At 43.0% G+C, this 22,456-nt stretch overlaps 2 protein-coding genes across 24 annotated transcripts in view; one reads left to right on the top strand and one right to left on the bottom strand.

The window, feature by feature from the left end:
* UMAD1 (UBAP1-MVB12-associated (UMA) domain containing 1) overlaps positions 1-22,456 on the bottom strand; it is a 183,610-nt gene that overhangs the window by 119,722 nt on the left and 41,432 nt on the right. For 10 of the 23 annotated variants that reach the window (XR_010599143.1, XM_065587026.1, XM_065587019.1 and 7 more), the window contains exon 2: positions 8,478-8,532. Coding sequence is in view for 18 of the 23 variants with exons in the window: in XM_065587026.1 (XP_065443098.1) it covers positions 8,478-8,532 (55 nt within the window). In the remaining 5 variants the exon portion in view is untranslated. Of the gene's footprint in view, positions 1-8,477; positions 8,740-22,456 lie in introns of those variants that run through there. The other 13 variants (XR_010599145.1, XM_065587018.1, XM_065587025.1 and 10 more) reach the window with 7 other exon arrangements.
* Positions 8,781-22,328, top strand: RPA3 (replication protein A3). Its single transcript, XM_005299876.3, has 4 exons — positions 8,781-8,917; positions 18,396-18,470; positions 19,765-19,873; positions 21,582-22,328. The coding sequence occupies exons 1-4, from the start codon at positions 8,819-8,821 to the stop codon at positions 21,662-21,664; spliced, it is 366 nt and encodes a 121-aa protein (XP_005299933.1). The 5' UTR covers positions 8,781-8,818; the 3' UTR covers positions 21,665-22,328.

Genomic DNA, 22,456 nt, shown 5'->3' with positions numbered 1-22,456 from the left:
AAGTGAAAGTTTAGTGGGGGCCTACCAAAACAAGTGTTCGAAGGAAATACTGAGTTAATTATTTTTAAGTATTCATTCCAACCTCTGCAACATTTTTCAGTAGCATTAGCAAAGTCTATGCTGTGGCTAGTTTCCTACATTTATTAAACAAGTACTGGTTATTCACCATATATGAACTGCCCGACACATTCCGCTGTTATTGAATTATTAACCAAATCTATGTATTCATGTTCAAAGATCAGTGATATAGCAGAATTTTCTAAAGCTTTCAAAATCCATTGTTAACTTTGAACATTCAAAAACTGATCTTCCTAGTGATCTGCCACACATCATCCATCCATCTCCTCACTGATTATCCTGCACTCTGAAGGCCCTCCACCATTTCTTTACATAATTTTCTCAAGGTTATTTCCATCTCTATGCCTAATGTGACCAAAGTAAACAAGTTTGCATCAGTTGATTTCCAATATAATGGTCTGCTTCTCTTCAATAATATTTCGAACACAGGCATTTGTCTTCTCTTCCATCAGGAGATACGCAAGAGTCTTCATCAGCACCATATTTCAAATGCTTCAATTTTCTTCTCGTCAGTCACATCAACTTCCCACCATTCACATTCATAAATCGCAATGGAAAAAGTTAGTTATTTCACCAGTTGCACTTTGAGATGCCAAGGTTTTTTCCCACAAATGAGGCCATGGTTGAGCAAGCCACCCTATCCTTCTTCCAATTTCTTTGGAAAACCTGTCATGTTTGGCTATACATGATCCCAGATAACTAAAGTCATCTACAACTTGTCCATTAATCATGATGTCAACTTGAAACCTCTTTTTGTTGTACGTACATTGACAACTATTTTGTTTCAATCCAGTTGTATTCAGTTGGGAATAGTCCATATTGATCACTAAGTGTTTTTACAGATCCCAACATTTGTTGGATTGCATCAAGGGTTGTAGCAAAGAGTATTGTGTTATCAGCATATCTGAGCTTGATTAAGTGACGTTCACTAATGGAAATCCCAGCTCCTTCCACTTTGTCAAAACTTTCCAAGGCTTGTCTCAGAATAAATTCTGCATATAGGTTAAAGAGGCTTGGGCCAAAATTTGTCTCACACATTGGGCAGCAATGGAAAACCACTTACTGTCACCTACTGCTGTTCACATTCTGGTGTGTTGGCAGACACTGCAGTGAATTCAATAAAATGCTTTGGAATCCTTGTCAGCCAAAATCCTCCAAAGACAATCATGTTGAATGGTATCAAATGCTTTTGATTAGTTAATGAAACAAAGGATCAATGGATGACTGTACTCTACATTTTTCAATGATTGACAGATATTCATGATCTGTCATGTGTGCCTTGGCCCTCTCCGAAACCAGCTTGTTGTGATGATAGTTCTGCTTACATGCTTTGTTTAATGCGATCCTGGATTAGGTAAAGCAGAACTTTGCTCGTGTGCAACGTCACGTTTTCAGAGAACTATCCACAATGACTCCAAGATCTCTTTCTTGAGTGGCAATAGCTAATTTAAATCCCATATTTTGAATGTATATTTGGGATTGTGTTTTCCAGTGTGCATTACTCTGCATTTATCGAGACTGAATTTTGTTGCCCAGTCACCCAGCTCTCTAACATCACATACTACAGGCCATTACCCTCTGATCCCACTGATGGTTACCGAAAGAAACTACACCATTTGCTCAAGAAACTTCCTGAAAAAGCACAGGAACAAATCTGCACAGACACACCCCTAGAACCCTGACCAGCGGTATTCTATCTGCTACCCAAAATCCATAAACCTGGAAATCCTGGATGCCTCATCAGGCATTGGCACCCTTACAGCAGGATTGTCTGGCTATGTAGATTCTCTCCTCAGGCCCTACGCTACCAGCACTCCCAGCTATCTTCGAGACACCACTGACTTCCTGAGGAAACTACAATACACTGGTGATCTTCCAGAAAACACCATCCTGGCCACTATGGATGTAGAAGCCCTCTACACCAACATTCCACACAGAGATGGACTACAAGCCCTCAGGAACAGTATCCACAATAATGTCACAGCAAACCTGGTGGCTGAACTTTGTGACTTTGTTCCCAAATGTGTGAAACTTGTGGGTGAGGACAATGTATACCTTCAAGTCAGCAGCACTGCTATGGGCACCAGTATGGCCCCACAGCATGCCAACATTTTTATGGCTGACTTAGAACAACGCTTCCTCAGCTCTCGTCCCCAAACGCCCCTACTCTATTTGCGCTACATTGACAACATCATCATCTGGACCCACAGAAAAGACGCCCTTGAGGAATTCCACCACGATTTCAACAGTTTCCATCCCACCATCAACCTCAGCCTGGACCAGTCCACACAAGAGATCCACTTCCTGGACACTACAGGACTAATAAGCAATGGTCACATAAATACCACCCTATACCGGAAACCTACTGACCGCTACACTTACCTACATGCCTCCAGCTTTCATCCAGACCACATCACACGATCCATTGCCTACAGCCAAGCTCTAAGATACAACTGCATTTGCTCCAATCCCTCAGACAGAGACAAACACCTACAAGATCTCTATCAAGTGTTCTTAAAACTACAACACCCACCTGCTGAAGTGAAAAAACAGATTGACAGAGACAGAAGAATACCCAGAAGTCACCTACTACAGGACAGGCCCAACAAAGAAAGTAACAGAATGCCACTAGCCGTCACCTTCAGCCCCCAACTAAAACCTCTCCAGCGCATCATCAAGGATCTACAACCTATCGTGAGGGATTGTCCTTCACTCACAGATCTTGGGAGACAGGCTAGTCCTCGCTTACAGACAGCCCCCAAATCTGAAGCAAATACTCACCAGCAACCACATAACAAAAACACTAACCCAGGAATCTATCCTTGCAACAAAGCCCGTTGCCAACTCTGTCCACATCTCAAGGGACACCATCATAGGACCTAATCACATCAGCCACATCAAAGGCTCATTAACTTGCACATCTACCAATGTGATATATGCCATCATGTGCCAGCAATGCCCCTCTGCCATGTACACTGGCCAGACACAAAAACCAGTCGGAGAACACTTCAATCTCCCTGGTCACTCAATTACAGGCCTAAAAGACGCAATTCTTCAACAACAAAAACTTCAAAAACAGACTCCAACGAGAAACTGCAGAACTGGAATTAATTTGCAAACTGGACACCATTAAATTAGGCTTGAATAAGGACTGAGAGTGGATGGGTCATTACACAAAGTAAAAACTATATCCCCCATGCTAATTTTCCCTCTCCTGTTACTCACACCTTCTTGTAAACTGTTTGAAATGGGCCACCCTGATTATTACTACAAAAGTTTTTTTTTCCTCCTGCTGATAATAGCCCACCTTAATTGATTAGTCTCGTTAGAGCTGGTATGGCAACACTCATTTTTTCATGTTCTCTGTATGTGTAATATATATAGATATATATCTTCCTACTGTATTTTCCACTGCATGCAGCTTATGGCCAAATAAATTTGTTAGTCTAAGGTGCCACAAGTACTCCTCCTCCTTTTTGCTGATACAGACTAACACGGCTACCACTCTGAAACAAGTTTTGTGAGTAACCCTTTACAGTCTGCTTTGGACTTAACTACCTTCAGTAATTTTGTATTGTCTGAAACCTCTGCCACCTCACTGTTTACTCCTCTTTTCCAGACAGTTTATGAATATGTTGAACAGCACTGGCCCAGTACAGATCTTTTGGAGACCCCTGGTATTTACTTCTCTCAATTCTGCAAACTGAACACTTATTCCTATGCTTTGTTTCCTGTCTTTTAACCAGTTACCAATCCATGAAAGAACCTTCCCTCTTAACCAAGTAATTAGTCATAGGATAGGAGTCTTTGGTGAAGGTCCTTGTCAAAGGCTTTCTGAAAGGCCAAGTACACTAAGAAGAACAAGAATACTGTGACAGGGTGTACCTACCCCACAATGGTTCAGAAGGGGTTAACTACACTCTGTCAGCCAAGGAAGCCACATCCCCTCACCCCTGCTGGGCATGCTCCAGCTCCAACAAGAGCAGATGTGTGTTGCAGGCTCCTACAGGGAGACTGCCGGAGCTCCAGGACCCAGAAGTCAGCTGGACTGAGGCTCCAACAGACCACCCCAGCCGACTGCCAACGACAACGGAAGAGACACAGTGGAGATCACGAGACTACCAGCCTTGGAAAGAAGGGTAGGAAGTGACCCAGGGAGCGGAACTGAGATACTGGGTGACTGAGACTGGTTGTGGAAGCACCAGTTCCCTAGGGCTCTGGGTCAGGACCCGCTGGAGCAGGGGCCGCTAATGCCCAGAGGGGCAAACCATGCAGCAGGACTGCCGTACTGACTTTAGTCACTTGGTCGCGCCGCCTTGCACCAAAGGGAGACAGCACAGATTCCAGCTACTAGACTACCCTGCCTTGGGGGGCCCAGGAAGCTGTGGTAACACAGGAGGCAGGCCACAGGATGCTAAATCTCCACTTTGATACCCCAACAACCTGACGCCCTGTGTACCTACCCTGCGACAAATACTTTAAAAGAACTAGTTTGAATTTATTTGGGAAAAGACAGGGAACTAGTGTAGGGATGGAGAACATGGACAGCAAAACACAATTTTGTCTGTAGCATATCCGATAGATTGGAGACTAGTAGCTAGAGGCTGGAAACGAAGAAATCACAGTAGTCCAAGTGAGAAAGAATCACTGCATGAATCAGAAATTTGGCACCTGGGGATGGGTACAAATGCAGCAGAGTATAGAAATGTCATAGAAAACAGAAGAGCAGATAAGGACAAGATCTGATGAGAGCCTGGATTTGAGGAAATGATGGGTTCATAGACAAATAAGATCACAAGAATGAGTGCTGGAAAGGACAGTCCAGGGAGAGTTTAGCAAAGATATGTCAGTGTGATATGAAGAGACGCAGTCATGGACAGACAAGAAAGTGTCAGGGGTAGAAAGGGAGAATTGTGGATTATCAACAAAGATGGGGGGGGGGGGGAAATCAAAGAAGCAGATGAAGATACCCAGGAGTGCACCAAAGGGATGGGGGACCAAACCCCCTTGGGAGCACCAACAGAAACTAGCAGTCAACAAGCTCATAGATGAGCAAGGAAAGAACACTCAAAGTCTCAAGTAGGAGAAGAACTTGAGGAGAATTGGATGGTTGATGGTGTGAGAGGCAGAAGGAAATGCTAACTAGAATTAACATGGAATGAGGATCCTTAGCAACTACAAGGACAACTTCAGTGATGGTGGAAGGATGACTGGAGTGGGAGGAAAGTCGACTGGAGTGGGAGGAAAGTCAGTCAAGGGAGAGGGGCAATTTTGCACACTGGGCAGTGAAGGGGAAGAGAGACCTGGCACTGGGTGTGCCCAATGGGTGAGGCAGCAGGAAAAGCCAATTGCATCCACAGACCCTGAGAATAGCAGCAGCTCTCCCTGGGTAAAGGAGACCCAAGCACTGCAGAAAGCCACTTTTAAAGCACACTATGCGGGAGCAACTCCCAGGGCTGGCCTTTGCAGGTCCATACTGACCACTTAATTTTAATTAATGGAGATATCCTATCTCCTAGAACTGGAAGGGACCCCGAAAGGTCATTGAGTCCAGCCCCCTGCCTTCACTAACAGGACCAAGTACTGATTTTGCCCCAGATCCCTAAGTAGCCCCCTTAAGGGCTGAACTCACAACCCCGGGTTTAGCAGGCCAATGCTCAAACCACTGAGCTATCCCTCCCCCCCACTGATTTCCCCTATTAAATTAGAGAGTCTCAAAATGTGAAAGTAAAAGCAGTTTATATTTTTAAAGAAGTGGTTAGCCCTTATCCCTTAAAATAACATTCAAAGAATGAACCAATTCAGCACCATCAGTAGGTAGTAAAGTTTGTCTCCCCTCCCATCCTGAAGATCTAATTCCACCTCCAGCCTCATCCACCAACAGCCTTTATCAATTCCCACTTCCAGTTCCGGGTGAGGCACTACACTCCAGACAGGAAAGCGCTCACATCAGTGGGAGCTTTGTGGCCTGAGCGCCCAAGGCACCACTTGTTTAGGTGCGTGAACTTTCACCCACTTGTAACATTACACCACTGGAGTCAAATTTACTGCACCACTGTGAAGAAAAACAGTAAGAGCCCGGTCCAACACTATATGGACCCTAGGTCCAAGCACTTCCTTCTGGCTGGGCATAGAGGCTACATCTACACAAGAAGTGCTATATCAGCACAGCTGCATAGACGTAGGCCAGGGTTCTCAAACTTCATTGCACTGTGACCACAGGAGGGGGAGGCCCAATTTTCTGGGAACAAAAATTACTACATGACCCCTGAAGCCTGAGCCCACCCAAATTCCACCACCCTAGGTGTCGGGGCCAAAGCCAAAACCTGACCTCACCGCCCCGGCCGGGTGGGCCAAAGCCAAAACCTGTCCTCACTGCCCCGGCCGGGGGGCTCAAAGCTGAAGCCCAAAGGCTTCATCCCCAGGCAGGGGGCCTGTAACCTGAGCCACGCCACCCAGGGCTGAAGCCCTCAAGCCCCGGCAAGTCTAAGCCAGCCCTGGTGACCCCATTAAAACTGGGTCCCAACCCACAGTTTGAGAACCACTGACTTAAGACATGTCTACACTTACCAGGGACGGGGGTCAATTTAACGGGTCTAGTGAAGACCCACTAAATCAACCGCAGAGCGCTCTCTGGTGAACTCTAGTACTCCACCCAAACAAGAGGAGTAAGATAAGTCGACGGGAGACACAGCACTGTGTAGACACTGCAGTAAGCAGGGCTTTGGAGCTGTGCTCTGGCTCCACTCCAGCTCCAGGCAAAAACCTGCAGCTCCACTGCTCCGGAGCTGCTCCACGCTCCAGCTCCAGGCTCCACTCCAAAGCCCTGGCAGTAAGTCGACCTAAGCTACATAGCGTAACTTAGGTTGACTTACCCCAGTAGCGTAGACAAGGCCTTAACTCCAGCCCCCATAAGTGGCAGGAGTTAGGTTGGAAAGAGAAATTCTCCTGCCAACATGGCACTGTCTACACCAGCGCTTAGGTTGGCATAACTTACATTGCTCAGAGGGGGAACTTATTCACACCCCTGAGCAACTTCAGTTATACTGAAATAATTTCAAGTGAAAACATCCGCTGCAGCAGCAGTCAAAAAAGTAAACAGAATGTTGGGAATCATTAAGAAAGGGATAGATAATAAGACAGAAAATATCATATTCCCTCTATATAAATCCATGGTATCCTCACATCTTGAAAACTGCGTGCAGTTCTGGTCACCCCATCTCATAAGATATATTGGAGTTGGAAAACTTACAGAGAAGAGCAACTAAAATGATTAGGGGTATGGAATAGCTTCCATATGAGGAGAAATTAAAAAGACTGGGACTTTTCAGCTTGAAAAAGAGACAACTAAGGGGGAATACGGTAGAGGTCTGTAAAATCATGACTGGTGTGGAGAAAGCAAATAAGGAAGCGTTATTGACTCTCTCATAACACAAGGACGAGGGGCCACCAAATGAAATTAATTGGCAGCAGGTTTAAAACAAAAAAAAGGAAGTATTTTTTTCACACAACACACAGTCAACCTGTGGAACTCCTTGCCAGAGGATGTTGTGAAGGCCAAGACTATAACAAGGTTTTTAAAAAACCTAGATAAATTCATAGAGGATAGGTGCATCAATGGCTATTAGCGAGAATAGGCAAGGATGGTATCCCTAGCCTCTGTTTACCAGAAGCTAGGAATGGGCAACACAGCATGGCTCACCTGAGGATTACCTGTTCATTCCCTTCTAGGTCATCTGGCACTGGCCACTGTTGGAAGCAGGGCCGGCTCCAGGGTTTTGGCCGCCCCAAGCAGCCAAAACAAAAACAAAAAAAAAAGCAGCGATCGCGATCTGCGGCAGCAATTCGGCGGGAGGTCCTTCACTCCCAGGCGGAGTGAGAGACAGTCCGCTGAATTGCCTCCGAATACCTGGACGTGCCGCCCCTCTCCGGAGCGGCCACCCCAAGCACCTGCTTGAGAAACTAGTGCCTGGAGCCAGCCCTGGTCGGAAGACAGGATACTGGGCTAGATGGACCTTTGGTCTGACCTAGTATGGCCGTTCTTATGTTCAAATGTAGATAAAGTCTGAGCAGCTTCTCACAGCCCTTCACAAACCCCTCCTGAAACACACCCACATGGAGACATGACCTGGCTGCCTTTCATCGAGCTGGAGTCACGGCTCTGATCAGAATAGGGAAGGGTTAGTGACGGGCCAGATCAGCCGCCCTCCATCCCCAGCTCTGTGCAACAGCTGGGGGGGGGGGGGGGGAAGAGGGAGGAGACGAGACCAGTCGCTCCCTAGCACCTCTGCGCACCCAGCGCTCCAGGGGGTGTGGGCAGGGGCAACCCCAAGCGGCTCCCCTCCGCTAGGGACTGTGGCGCGCGGCGGGGAAGGCTCAGCCCTGCTCCGCTCACTCACTGCGTACCCGCCTCAGACGCTCTCCCGAACCGAACCACGACACCTCCTGGCGCTGGCGCCTTCACTTCCGGGTTCAATCTCCAGCCAGTCCCCACCTGACCCTCACACCTGACACAGACACCACCACGCAGTAAGAAGCGCCGTTTGACTACGTCTCCAGGGCGTCGGTAATTCATTTTGTCCCGTTCGATTGGCGGCCTGAGAGGAAGCCCCGCCCCCCCGCCTCCCCTGTTGCCAGGGTGACTGCCGGGCTCGGAGAGCGGAAGTGCTGGTTTCCCGCCGCTCCAGGGGATCTGTGGCCTGTCGCGGAGAGCGCGGCGCGAGCCTCGGGACTGCTCCACATGGGGGACGTGCACGAGGGGCCGCGGCCCCGCATCGCCACCAGCCACCTAGCGCAGCACCTCGGGAAGCCCGTTTGCTTCGTGGGCCGACTGGAGAAGGTAGCGGGATCCCCCGACTCTGCCAAGGTCCTACCCCCGCCGCTAGCCGCTCCCTGCCCGGTTCCTCTGATTCCTCAGGCCGGAGGGTTTGGAGTCCGCTGCCTCCCTGCGTGTTCCCGGGGTCCAGGCTCTGAGGGGCTATCGGCCGCTGCTGGACTCTGCTCGAGGGCAGCATGAGGCTCCGGGCTGCGCGGCTCCCCTCGATCGCAGGTTCGGCGACGCTGGGCGGGAGGGGGCGGCTGTGGGTCCCCTCACAGCCCTTGCTGGGGATCCGCTCCCCGGAGCCAGGCAGCACCGGGGCAGGCTCTACCCACGGTCCTGGCCCGAGGTGTCGCAGACCCAGAGCCCCGTGTAGCTCCGTGCCGCATCTCCGCCCCCGGCGTCCCTGCATGGCAGCACTAGCCCCGCGGGGTCCGCTCTGCACCGGATACTCGCCCGCTACCTGTGGCTCCTCTCCCGGCTGCCTGCGCTGCTTACGATAGGTAGGGGGGCACCAGCAACTTCGGATCTAGTGGGTCTTTAAAAATGAATTGCAAGTAGTTCAAATTATATCTGCCTAGTGCTACGATATTTACACAGCCCCGTGCTGTTGCATCTGGCAAGTATACCCAAATAGAAATAACAATGCCAGTATGTCTCTGTTCTCCCTGCTCTCTCTGGAAGAATGAGTCTCTCCCTGTGGCTTGTTTGCTTTCAGTGTTATGGTCGAACATGCTAAGCTTGATCTTGATATAATTTTTTACCTGGAGAACTATGGTGGTATGGTGGGTGTTTTTACCAACATAGTTTTGCCAGTCAGCGCCCTAGTATAGACACATTTAAACCAATGTAAAGTATTTTATACTAGTATAGCTTGTTTCAGAGTAGCAGCTGTGTTAGTCTGTATTCGCAAAAAGAACAGGAGTACTTGTGGCACCTTAGAGACTAACAAATTCATTAGAGCATAAGCTTTCGTGGACTACAGCCCACTTCTTCGGATGCATACAGAGTGGAATATATATTGAGGAGATATATATACACACATACAGAGAGCATGAACTGGTGGGAGTTGTCTTACCAACTCTGAGAGGCCAATTAAGTAAGAGAAAAAAACTTTTGAAGTGATAATCAAGATAGCCCAGTACAGACAGTTTGATAAGAAGTGTGAGAATACTTACAAGGGGAGATAGATTCAATGTTTGTAATGGCTCAGCCATTCCCAGTCCTTATTCAATCCTGAGTTGATTGTATCTAGTTTGCATATCAATTCCAGCTCAGCAGTCTCTCGTTGGAGTCTGTTTTTGAAGTTTTTCTGTTGTAATATAGCCACCCGCAGGTCTGTCACTGAATGACCAGACAGTTAAAGTGTTCTCCCACTGGTTTTTGAGTATTTTGATTCCTGATGTCAGATTTGTGTCCATTAATTCTTTTGCGTAGAGATTGTCCGGTTTGGCCAATGTACATGGCAGAGGGGCATTGCTGGCACATGATGGCATATATCACATTGGTAGATGTGCAGGTGAACGAGCCCCTGATGGTATGGCTGATGTGATTAGGTCCTATGATGATGTCACTTGAATAGATATGTGGACAGAGTTGGCATCGGGCTTTGTTACAAGGATAGGTTCCTGGGTCAGTGGTTTTGTTCGGTGATGTGTGGTTGCTGGTGAGTATTTGCTTTAGGTTGGGGGGTTGTCTGTAAGCGAGGACAGGTCTGTCTCCCAAGATCTGTGAGAGTAAAGGATCATCTTTCAGGATAGGTTGTAGATCTCTGATGATGCGCTGGAGAGGTTTTAGTTTGGGGGCTGAAGGTGACAGCTAGTGGTGTTCTGTTATTTTCTTTGTTGGGCCTGTCTTGTAAGAGGTGACTTCTGGGTACTCGTCTGGCTCTGTCAATCTGTTTTTTCACTTCAGCAGGTGGGTATTGTAGTTTTAAGAATGCTTGTCTCTATCTGAGGGATTGGAGCAAATGCGGTTATATCTTAGAGCTTGGCTGTAGACAATGGATCGTGTGGTGTGTCCTGGATGGAAGCTGGAGGCATGTAGGTAAGTGTAGAGGTCAGTAGGTTTCCGGTATAGGGTGGTATTTATGTGACCATCGCTTATTAGCACAGTAGTGTCCAGGAAATGGACCGCTTGTGTGGACTGATCTAGGCTGAGGTTGATGGTGGGATGGAAATTATTGAAATCATGGTGGAATTCCTCAAGGGCTTCTTTTCCATGGGTCCAGATGATGAAGATGTCATCAATGTAGCGCAAGTAGAGTAGGGGCGTTAGAACAATGCTTCCTTAGCTCTCGTCCCCTAAGTCAGCCATAAAAATGTTGGCATACTGTGGGGCCATGCGGGTACCCATAGCAGTGCTGCTGACTTGAAGGTATATATTGTCCCCAAATGTGAAATAGTTGTGGGTGAGGACAAAGTCACAAAGTTCAGCCACCAGGTTAGCTGTGACATTATCGGGGATACTGTTCCTGATAGCTTGTAGTCCATCTTTGTGTGGAATATTAGTGTAGAGGGCTTCTACGTCCATAGTGGCCAGTATGGTGTTTTCTGGAAGATCACCGATGGATTGTAGTTTCCTCAGGAAGTCAGTGGTGTCTCGAAGATAGCTGGGAGTGCTGGTAGCGTAGGGTCTGAGGAGAGAGTCCACATAACCAGACAAGCCTGATGTTAGGGTGCCAATGCCTGAGATGATGGGGCGTCCAGGATTTCCAGGTTTATGGATCTTGGGTAGCAAATAGAATACCCCTGGTCGGGGTTCTAGGCATGTGTCTGTACAGATTTGTTCCTGTGCTTTGTCAGGGAGTTTTTTTAGCAGATGGTGTAGTTTCTTTAGGTAATCCTCAGTGGGATCAGAGGATAATGGCCTGTAGAATGTGGTGTTAGAGAGCTGTCTAGCAGCCTCTTGGTCATATTCCAATTTATTCATGATGATGACAGCACCTCCTTTGTCAGCCTTTTTGATTATGATGTCAGGGTTGTTTCTGAGGCTGTAGATGGCGTTGTGTTCAGCATGGCTGAGGTTATGGGGCAAGTGATGTTGCTTTTCCACAATTTCAGCCTTTGCACATTGACGGAATAGTATAGCTTGGTTTGCTTCACCAAACTGCAATAAAGTGGAAGTACTATCATCCTGTTATAAATGCATCTACGCTGGGGGTGGGAGTTGCCACTTTAACTATGCCATAATAATTAAAGTATGAAAACATTTAAATGCAGACAAGGTTTTATTGAAGGAGGCTGTGGTTGTGGAGGGAGAAACAATCCCTTAGGTAAAGAGGGTCAGACTCCTGAAGGGCTTTGAATATACAGACTGGACTTTTAACGGGAGATAGAGAACTAGTCTTGAGCCTGGAGCCAGGTGATGTATTCCTAGCCTTTGGGACCTGTGCTGCTAGGCAGACAGGCTACTGCATTTTTGTACCAGTCAGATTAGCATTTGGCTTTATTCGTAGGCATAATTTGCACTAATCAAGACTGGAAGTCATGAATGCTGGTCTCAAAAAGACAAGGCACAATCTTCTGGCCAGTCACAGTTGTTGTTTTACTGCTCTAGCTATTTGGGTATCCAAGTGCATGGAGCTGTTCAAAGGACCCCATGCTGTGGACCAACTTAATAATCAAGGACCTTTGATAATGGGAGTATTTATTGAAGCGATAGGAAGAAAGAAGTACTTCAGAACCAACCAGCATCAATTCGGATTAGCCAGCTGCTCTTCATCAAAAGACTGACTTTGTCTAAGTATTGAGAGAGCAGGAAGGAGTTGTCGTTTTTAAGTTTGATGTAAATGAGATGTCAACTTGAGCATAGTCTGCATACTGTTGGCACTTCAGCATGCATTGTCTCCTTAGCTCTTCCAAAGGCTTCATATAAAATCAAACAGTGTGGAAGAGAAATTGCTATTGGCAATTCTTCAGATTTACTCTGAAAGGAAAGACTTGAGCCATTTCAGGGAATTTTGGTCTATCCCCAACCCCTGCAATTTTTTGGAGTCAGGCAGAAGTATCTGGTTGATCAACCATATCAAGTAGCCCAAAGATGTCTAACATGATGAGTATGAATGTACTTCCATTGAATATGGACACAAGAAGTCATCCACCAGCACAACAAGTGCTGTCTTTTGTGTGCCCTGCTTTGAAGCCCGACAGGTTCAGGATGCTGACAGCTAGTGTTTGAAACTGTTTTTTCCCCCCTAGCTTCTAAATTAGCTTGTTTAGAAAAGGGATGTTGGATGCTGGAGGACAGTTCATGACTGAAGGCTTCTTTAGTATAAGTCAAATTTTGCATGTTTGAGGATAGGTGATACGTTTGCTTCATCAAAGGAAGTTTTAAAATCTGTAAGTGTGATCTTAGATACTGAGTGGATTTGATTTAAATCACTAGTCAGGAAGACAGGTTTCAGAATGTTAGTCTGTATCAGCAAAAACAACTCATTGGTTTTTTTTTTTTAGTCAGGAAGACTTGATTTAATAATGGATTTCTACATAAAAGTGCATTCTTGTTGGTTGTTATAACCTTAATACATATTCTTCACAACTCAGAGATAGATGTAGGTTTAATTTTTAGAAGGTACACACTATACAATACAGGGCTTTGGAGCGGAGCATGGAGCAGCTCCGGAGCAGTGGAGCTGCAGGTTTTTGCCTGGAGCTGGAGCCGAGCCGGAGCACAGCTCCAAAGCCCTGATTTTTAAAGTGATTTATTTTGAAAACTTTTCAGATTAGTTTTACAGCTATATCAGAAAATGAATGATTGTTTGGTTATTCCATTTACCAAAGGTAATTGAAGCAGATGTTTATGAAGTCATTGGGAGGTGAACTATCTTCAATTCAACAGGTTAATCATTAATATTTGGAGGATTTTCTTGCCATGCTGTATTAGGAGGAGAACGTCACCAGACAGACATTTAAAAATTGTTTTATTTAACTAAAACAACACTGTTATGTATTCTGGATTTTTTTCTCCAACAGCAAACATATAATATTTTACCAAACAAGCATATGAATTTTTGAATTTAGATATACATTCAAGTTTTTTAAAATCAGGTTTGTTTTTGTTAAAATTGTTTTTAACTAAAATAGTTAAATGAAATTTTCAAAAACAAAACAAAATGTAAATAGACTATGAACGCCAAGTCAATGTGAGAAACTTAAAATATTGGCTTCTGCAGCTAGCTCAGTCATCTTCACCTTCATTTTCCTGTTTGTTCATAATCTGGAAAAGAAAAACAAGCTTTTTTGCTTTTTCAGGTCCCAAACGATTTCTCAATTTGGAATGAATTAGTCCAAAGGAGGAAAATATTCTTTCTACACCAGTAGAAGAAGCTACTGCTGTTAAGTGAGATTATCACTTCAACAGTCTCTGAATCCAAGTGCTTATGTGACTTCCACCAGTTCACTGGTGTGACTTTCTTTAAAACATCATCAGCAATCCTATATTTCTTGAATGGTTCACTCTTAGCTCTGAAGTTTATTATAGTTGGCATTATGGAGGGATGATTTCTGGATGTCCATGTCCATGTCATAGCCAACTCCTCTTCTTCAGCAGTTAAGGTTTGACCCTGGTACCGAGTATTGAGACTATTTGCAAGAAAATGAGCTGGAGATAGTGCTTGCCCATTTGTTTTTTTTAATGCTTGTAATTTAACTCTGTCATTGCATATTTCTCTTTTTAAGATCTCAATCAGTTCCTTCCAAATTTCAACAGCTTCAGCAATAAAACAGCTATCTCTCTGCATTTTGTTCAAGGCTACAGAAATAGGCTTCAGGGTACTCAGCGTGTGTTCAACATTTCTCTTAAGCCCAGTGTTGAGAACTTTGGCTGTGACAGTGCCATCTATTTTTTCACAATTTTGTTCACAAACTGTCCTCAGATCAGGCCAGTTCTTGATAAACAGTCCACTACTCTCAAAACAGTCCACTACTGAGTCCCATCGCATGTCTTGAGGGAGAGTTAGCTTGGTTCCTCCTACTTTTTTTTTTCAGTTTGTTATAGCTTTTATTGCTACTTCGTGTAAGTATTCTTCTGGGTGTGCATTTCCTGATGTATCAATTGTTTCTGTAAGAAGACATTCCCTTCTTCTGTTGTCACACAAGCACATACAACAAGATCATTGTGGACATTGCTCCACCCATCAGGACTCAGGTTCACAATTTCACCCTCTAGACCTTTTGCACACTGCTCAATTTCTCTTTCATACACTTTATTCAGCAGTTTGCCTGCAACAGCTGCTCTGTTGGGTGGACTGTATCCTATTAATAACTGAACCAGGTTAATTAAGTGTGGGTTCTCAATCATATGGAAAGGAGAGTTTGTTGCATAAACAAACTGGGCAATTTTTTCTTTTTGCTACAGGTGATATACTGTGGCTGTGTGACATACATGATGCAACAAACACGATCATCGGCAGATAACTCTGAAACTATAGAAAATGATGAATCTTGAAGGTGGATAGTCTTCAGAATCCTGTATGTTGAGGATGGACTCTCCTAAACAAAATAAGCCAATGCAGTTATTTAATTATTACTACCATACTGCTCATTTAGTATTGCTCATTGCATTCACTGACATTCAGTACTACTTTAAAGGTGAAATTGTAAAAGGAAGATCTGCCTATTTCCAGCTATTTATTTTTTTATCACAACTGCATCTAAAATGATAGTACCATAGAGTAACAACTATATTTTTTTTGCTCAAACATAAGAATTCAAGAATAGTCCAGAGGGAAGACAAGCAGTCCTTAAGAAAGAAGTATGAAATAAAAAAGTTTACCAACCTTTCATCATCTTCAATGCTGCTTCCTCCTGGAAAGGAACACTTCTCATGCTGTTGTTTCATTCGGGCAACCAGGCATTGCATTTCTTTGTTGCTCTGTTTGCATTTTGCACCCAGGCCTGTCTTACCCACAGGTAGAGGGACTTCATTCAAATATTCCCAAACTGGGTCTCTTTGACGACCTGCTGGCAATATAGATTTTCCCTTCTAGCGAGAGAATGGTATGGTAGATCTCAAATCAATGAAGGCTACACTAAGAAAGAATTCAAGACTTCTGGAATATGCTGCTCAAACAGTTTCACTTTTGTTTCTACTGCCTATCCCTCCCTTCTCACATTTATCTCCAGACTACTTGTCCTTGCCCAGATCTATTCCACCCCCAACTATCTTCTATTTATTGAACTTTTTGAAACTTTGCACTCTTAGAGAGAGGTAAGGGATTGACTCAGTGTACACAAATTTGCAGAGGGACAATAGGATCGAGGTCTGTTATTTCTCACCTCTATATATTATTTTATTTATTTATTTATTTATTTGAAAAACATTTTTGCTGTTAACAAGCATGTTATCTCTGGAGACAAATCCACAGTTTGAGAACTGCAAAACTAAGCATCTCTGATGGTATCTTCTAGACTGAGCACTGAGTCCCATTGGGTAGATAGAAAGATTAACCTAAATAATCTATACAGAAGACCCTGGAACCACATATGATTGGGTCTTTAATCCATGAACTATTGGAACATGATGAGATCGGATTTTTTTGATAAAATGCTTTTTGAGGAAAAAAACTATTTAAAAAAAAATCCGATTTTTTTGATTTATTTAAAAAAATGATTTTTATCCACCCTACTTAGATATCCTTTACTCTCTGATCATCCAGAAAGGGTAGGGGTCAGTCACAGATGAATGACCTGATTGCCCTGAAAACTTCCATGACTACACCATAACCCCTTGCTAACTTTTGTTGTCTTACTGGAAGATGGAGTTGCTTATTAAAATGACTCTCTCCCCTGGTGCTGTGTGAAACCTGTCTATAGAGAAGCAATGAAATAACTTCAGTGCACTGGTAAGGGGAAAGAATAAGGGGGGGTAAGGGGAATACTCTAATATTTTTAGTTGTAGTAATATTAGGGACTGTCATCTGTACTTATTTATTTATTTATTAAACCTCTTTTTTAAAAAATCAAAGAGATCTGTGACTTTTTAAGGTTAGTGGAAGCACTCAGCAGCTGATAAAGTTGAATATCAGTCTGTGTCTGAAGTTCTCAGTGGCACCCTCTCCACTCTGGTATTTATTACTTTGTTGGTTTGATAGAACCCAGGTGTGCTGACCTTCAGAGCATGATCCATGCCTTATGTTTTAAAAACACAATCCACAATACAGAAACAAAGACCTAAGAATGGATAGCTTATGTTTCAACATGAGTCGTGGGTTTTTTCTTAAAATTAGAAAATGTGATCTCTACTGCCTGTTTTGGATAAATATATAAGATGAAAATTTTCTAATTCTTAATTAGCATCTAAAAGGTCACTTTTTAATAACTACAATAAAAATTATTTAATACTGTTAGATGGCATTATTATAAAAATATTGTAAATAAATATTTTTTTGCATTTCTTCCATATTAAGCAAACACTTCATTGTTAATGACAGGTTTCAGAGTAACAGCCGTGTTAGTCTGTATCCGCAAAAAGAAGAACAGGAGTACTTGTGGCACCTTAGAGACTAACAAATTTATTAGAGCATAAGCTTTCGTGGACTACAGCCCACTTATGCATCCGAAGAAGTGGGCTGTAGTCCACGAAAGCTTATGCTCTAATAAATTTGTTAGTCTCTAAGGTGCCACAAGTACTCCTGTTCTTCTTTTTTCATTGTTAATGTATCTAATTCTATGCTGTTATAGCAATGTCATAATTTTGATTTTGTTTAAAAGGGTTTTACAGAACCTAACATCAATATATATATTTGACTTTTAAAAAAAACTTTTAGTGAAAACCAAACTTTTAAAAATCATGATCTGTTGTGTTTGCATCACAAGCGCTGTACTTTAAGAAATTAGGCTATATCTACACTACAAGCTAGTTGTGCTTCCTCTGCTCGTGTACACATACTTGCATTAGCTCTCATTGTGCTAGCGTGAGTATAAATAGCGGTGTAGCCACAGTAGCACTGGTTGCGGTTAGCAGAAGCATGGCTGAGCTGTGCTGAATACAAACCTGCCTGAAAATATAGGGTATGTACTCAGCACAACTCAGCTATGCCTCTGCTGTCATTAGTCATACTACCATGGCTACACTGCTGTTTATGCTTGTGCTAGCTTGATGAGAATTAGCATGAGTATGTGTACACAATCAGGGGAATCACACCCTAAACTCATAGTGTAGACATAGCCTGAAAGTAGCTAAAAACAAGTGAAGACATAGCCTGAAAGTAGCTAAAAACAAGTGAAGACATAGCCTGAAAGTAGCTAAAAACAAGTGATGCTTTTTCAATCGGCTATTCTGACAGAAAGGGGGGGGGGGGAAGTAAATTGGTGGTAAAAAGTAAGAATTTTGATCTTAAAAAATATTTTGAAGCTGACATGGGGAATAATTAACTTTACACACTTCTACTGTTCTTGAATGTGTGATATGTACAGTACAGAATCAAGTTATAATTCAGAAGAAATTTGCTTTGATAGTTTGAAGGTATGTACTTAAAGACTTAATAATCTCTTTGTAGATTCACCCATCGGGGAAACTTTTCATCCTTTCGGATGGAGAAGGAAAAAATACAACTGTTGAACTGAGCGAGCCTGTAAGTTTAAGTGTCATTTTGGAAGTTACCATTATTGGTCCTAACCTTTTTTCTTTCCTCCGATCATGTACTGAAAGGACAATAAATGCCTAGAGGGAGCTGAGGCCTGCTCCTTTTTGGAAACCGTTCTCTGGAGAGTGATGGCTGCTGGCTGGGAGCCTAGCTCTGAAGGCAGAGCCACCACCAGCTGCAGTGTAGAAATAAGGATAGCCCGGTATGGTATTGCCACCTTTACTTCTGCACTGCTGCCTGCAGAGTTGGGCCCTCAGTCAGCAGCTGCCACTCTCTGGCCACCCAGCTCTGAAGACAGCACGGAAGTGCTGACCCCCCTACAATAACCTTGTGACACACCCCCACCCCGCAACTTCCTTTTGGTTCAGGACCCCCAATTTGAGAAATGTTGGTCTCCCTCGTGAAATCTGGTCTCTTGTGTGCTTTTACCATATACTATACAGATTTCATGGTCTGTGATGTGTTTTTCATGGCCATGAATTTGGTAGGGCCCTATATATATATTTAAATAAACACTCTCATATATTACCTTTGACAGATTCCTTTATTCCCTAGCGTACTCCCTTGTTCTAACATATATAACAAGAGGCCCCTAAGGTAATCTATCCTTCTGGAAAGAAAGTCCTGTTTTTCATAGTCTACGAGATTCATTGGTAGGCTGGAAATAAATTCTAGATGTTCAGAAATAATGAAATGGCTTAAGAAAGCACTTACCTTTGGATTGCCAACCTTGATGATGATTTTCAGTTTTCTTTTTTTAATCTTCATTACCTGGGCTCAAGCTACTCACTTTTAGGTGCCTAAACATAGGGTCTACGTTGTAACTCCTGCATAGGCACCTATAGCTGAAACACATGAAGAGCATTCCTTTCACAGTCTGGGCAAAAGCCTGTCACAATTGTAGCAGCGCACTCAGAGTACAAAAACTCTTCTCCTGCTGCACCTCTGGTAAGCATGGCATCTACGTGCCCCTTGCACCAGCCTGCAGTGTGAGCCAGCTGTACTGTAAAGGACATAACCCACCCAAGATTCCCATGGGTTGCTGCTAATCGGTGTGTTCCAGACAATACTAAATCCTTTCTTGGTTATAAAGCTGTAGATCTTTTAAATAATGAATTAGGTTGTAGACTTATATTTCAGTAGTACTGTATTGTGTGAAATGGAACAGACAAATTACAGTAACAAACATTGTTTTCTAAACTGTAGCTGGGTGTGTAACTAGTGACATGCAGGAAATAGTAAACCTAATCTGGTGACGATTTAATTTCTGTGTGTTCACTAGTTAGATGAAGAACTCTCTGGTGTCATTGAAGTAGTGGGAAGAGTTACAAATCAGGCAACTATCATGTGCATGTCATATGTCCAGTTCAGAGAAGATAAAAGCGCTTTTGGTAAGTAAAAGATAAGCCTTCCAAATAACGTACGTAACTTTTTAGATTATAAACATTTCCACAGTGACGGAAGGGGCATGTCTGCTAATCCCTTCTCATGCGTCAGGTCCGTCCGGGAGTTGCCAGTGTGGTGAGTGGAGCTTTTTCTACACATTCACAAGCTGCTTCCAGAAATCTCTGCTACTGATACAGAGGGTTCCATGCAGTGCCAGAGCTTTGTTCCAGAGTTAGTGACCATAATGCAATATTCTCAGAGGAAAGATCATACCAAAATGTAGTATTATGGTATTGAACTTTGGGGGCAGAGAGGAATTTAGGGAAAGCTAGTTAGAAAGAACCTAAACAAGAAAGTTGCTAAAAAACCCTAAAGTCCTTAGACTTAAATATGGAGGCTACATAAGTAACTTGTCTTAATTACAGAACCTTGAACAGAAAAGAAAGCAGAAAGATAAAAATAAATACAGTAATGTCAAAGTCCCTATGCAAGAGCTGGTTCAAGCCAAAGAGAGTATTCTTATGTAGATCATTTGTACCACTCCTGTCATTGGTTTCTGAACACAGCACATACTTGCTATGTGTACACATAGTACTCTCTGGATTCAATCCTTCATTCATTGGATAGTGTTTTGATGGTGTGGGAAAGCGAGGCTGAAGGACAATAGAGGAATTTACAAAGATTACTTCTTAATTATAAAACACTTTAGATACTTATGACATAAGTACAAACCAGCATGGCTTCCATAAAGAGAATGTGTCTCCGGTTTGTTAGAATTACTTTATGGTGTCCACAAAATGGTTGATAAAGGGAAATCAATAGACTTGGGGTTTTTTTGTTTTTTTTTTTTTTAAAGCCTTTGGTAAAGTCCCTCACAAGAGGCTAGTCAAGAAACAGTAGTCAGATAATGAGGTAAATCTTTCTCATAGATTAGAAATTTGAGAGACAGCAGGAATATATGGTTCGTTTGTTGGTCTGTTTCATTGGACTTGGAAGGAGGCTAAGAGGGGTGTACCCCCACCCTTTATTGGGTTTGGTGGCAGTAAAGAAATGACTTGATAGAAGGGCAAATATTGAGATAGCAAAATTTATGGATGACGTAGGTTAGTCAAGACTAGAGGATTGTGAATAACATCAGAAGAATTAAATTTGATCACCCTCCCTCCCCCCCCCTCCCCAACTCTATAAAGAAATAGACCAGGTAGAGAGAGGGCAACAGAAATGGTTAACCATGACAAGGATTTCCCAAGAGAAGAGAGCTTTTAAAAAGAAAAACAAAAAACCTAGTTTCAAGAGGAGACCCAAGAAGCAATATGAGGCAGGTAAAATAAACAGACGTTGTAGAGAAAGTGGATAAACAGTAGCACCCACTTTCATAATACAAGGTTCTGAAGGTTAGCAAGAGTAATACAATACTTTTCCAAACCATGGAGTACCAGCATAGCTGCTAAGGAATTACCTTTTTGTTCCCCATCTCTTAACTACCAACATGCACTCTGGACTACAACCTCTTCTAAATATTTGTTTTCATCTGTCAAAGGAAATTATAGCTAAAGAGGCCTAAAAATGGGGAGACTTAGCTGAAGGAGGAGGAAGAACTTTCTCAAACTCCATAATGTAAAAATAGAGAATGTGTCAACCTTGTTATATTGGGCTAGTTAGCATTTTAATCCATTTGTCACAATGTCTTAATATTTTCTGTCCCTCTTTCAGATCTTGCGCTTTACAATGAAGCACTGAAAATTATCCATGAATTTCCTGAGTACTTCCCATTTGGTGTTACAAGGAATGATTGATACTTCTTGGCACACATCTTCCAACTTCAGAGTAGACAATAACTGCATGGTGTAATCTTATTGTTGAGCAAGGAGGCTGAAATTATTTCCAGTGGAGGTGCTCAAGAGATGTCTGTTGGCCAACTGTTATTTGAACTGGACACTGTGGCAAGGTACTACTGGACTTTTATTTCGTACTTGCGTCTTTACTAACAATCCTAAGTGCAGCCAATGAAAAAATGTAGTTTTGTTGGAACTGAGATCTTTTCAGTAAGAGGTAAAATATTATTTTGAATGTTTTTCAGGCATTTTATATATATGTGATGTTAGTGTATCCAGAGAAATGTTTTTGTAAGCAAATTGGTTTGTTTTTAAAAGAAAAAAATTAATGTTTAAGTTTCTGTGTGCTTCCCCCCCATACTGCATGTATCAGGTGTTCTGTATGATACTTATTTTTAAATACACATTTCCTGCTAAGACATTCTATGGGTTGTAGCTTTAAACAGTATCTTTAAACTTGGATTATGCAAGCTTGGATATGAGTTCTTATGTCTTGGAAACAGTCATTTTCCTTAGTTTGGCAATAAAGCCTCAAACCTGACTTGAATTAAATGCTATGATTTGTCTATTTTTAACATAACCATTTCTTTGTGATAACAACTAAATAAAATCACATTCAACTGCTGCCTCACGTAATTTTTAATTTAACTCTCCAACACAAACCAGCGAGAGCACCTATAAGATACCTAATAACCACTGTGTTGATAAATAGTTTTTAAAATATTGTTTCTAGTTGTCTTTGCTAATTTCAAA

This window comes from Chrysemys picta, chromosome 2, assembly GCF_011386835.1.
Source record: "Chrysemys picta bellii isolate R12L10 chromosome 2, ASM1138683v2, whole genome shotgun sequence".
NCBI lineage: Eukaryota > Metazoa > Chordata > Testudines > Emydidae > Chrysemys > Chrysemys picta.
Note: the sequence above shows the minus strand (reverse complement) of the source record. Positions and strands in the feature narration are given on the sequence as shown.

Bases quoted from the DNA above. Each gene is read 5' to 3' on its own strand.
- RPA3 (XM_005299876.3), top strand. From the start codon at position 8,819: ATGGGGGACGTGCACGAGGGGCCGCGGCCCCGCATCGCCACCAGCCAC. The intron at 8,918-18,395 runs GTAGCGGGATCC...ATCTCTTTGTAG, and splicing joins TCGTGGGCCGACTGGAGAAG to ATTCACCCATCGGGGAAACT. The intron at 18,471-19,764 runs GTAAGTTTAAGT...TGTGTTCACTAG, and splicing joins CTGTTGAACTGAGCGAGCCT to TTAGATGAAGAACTCTCTGG.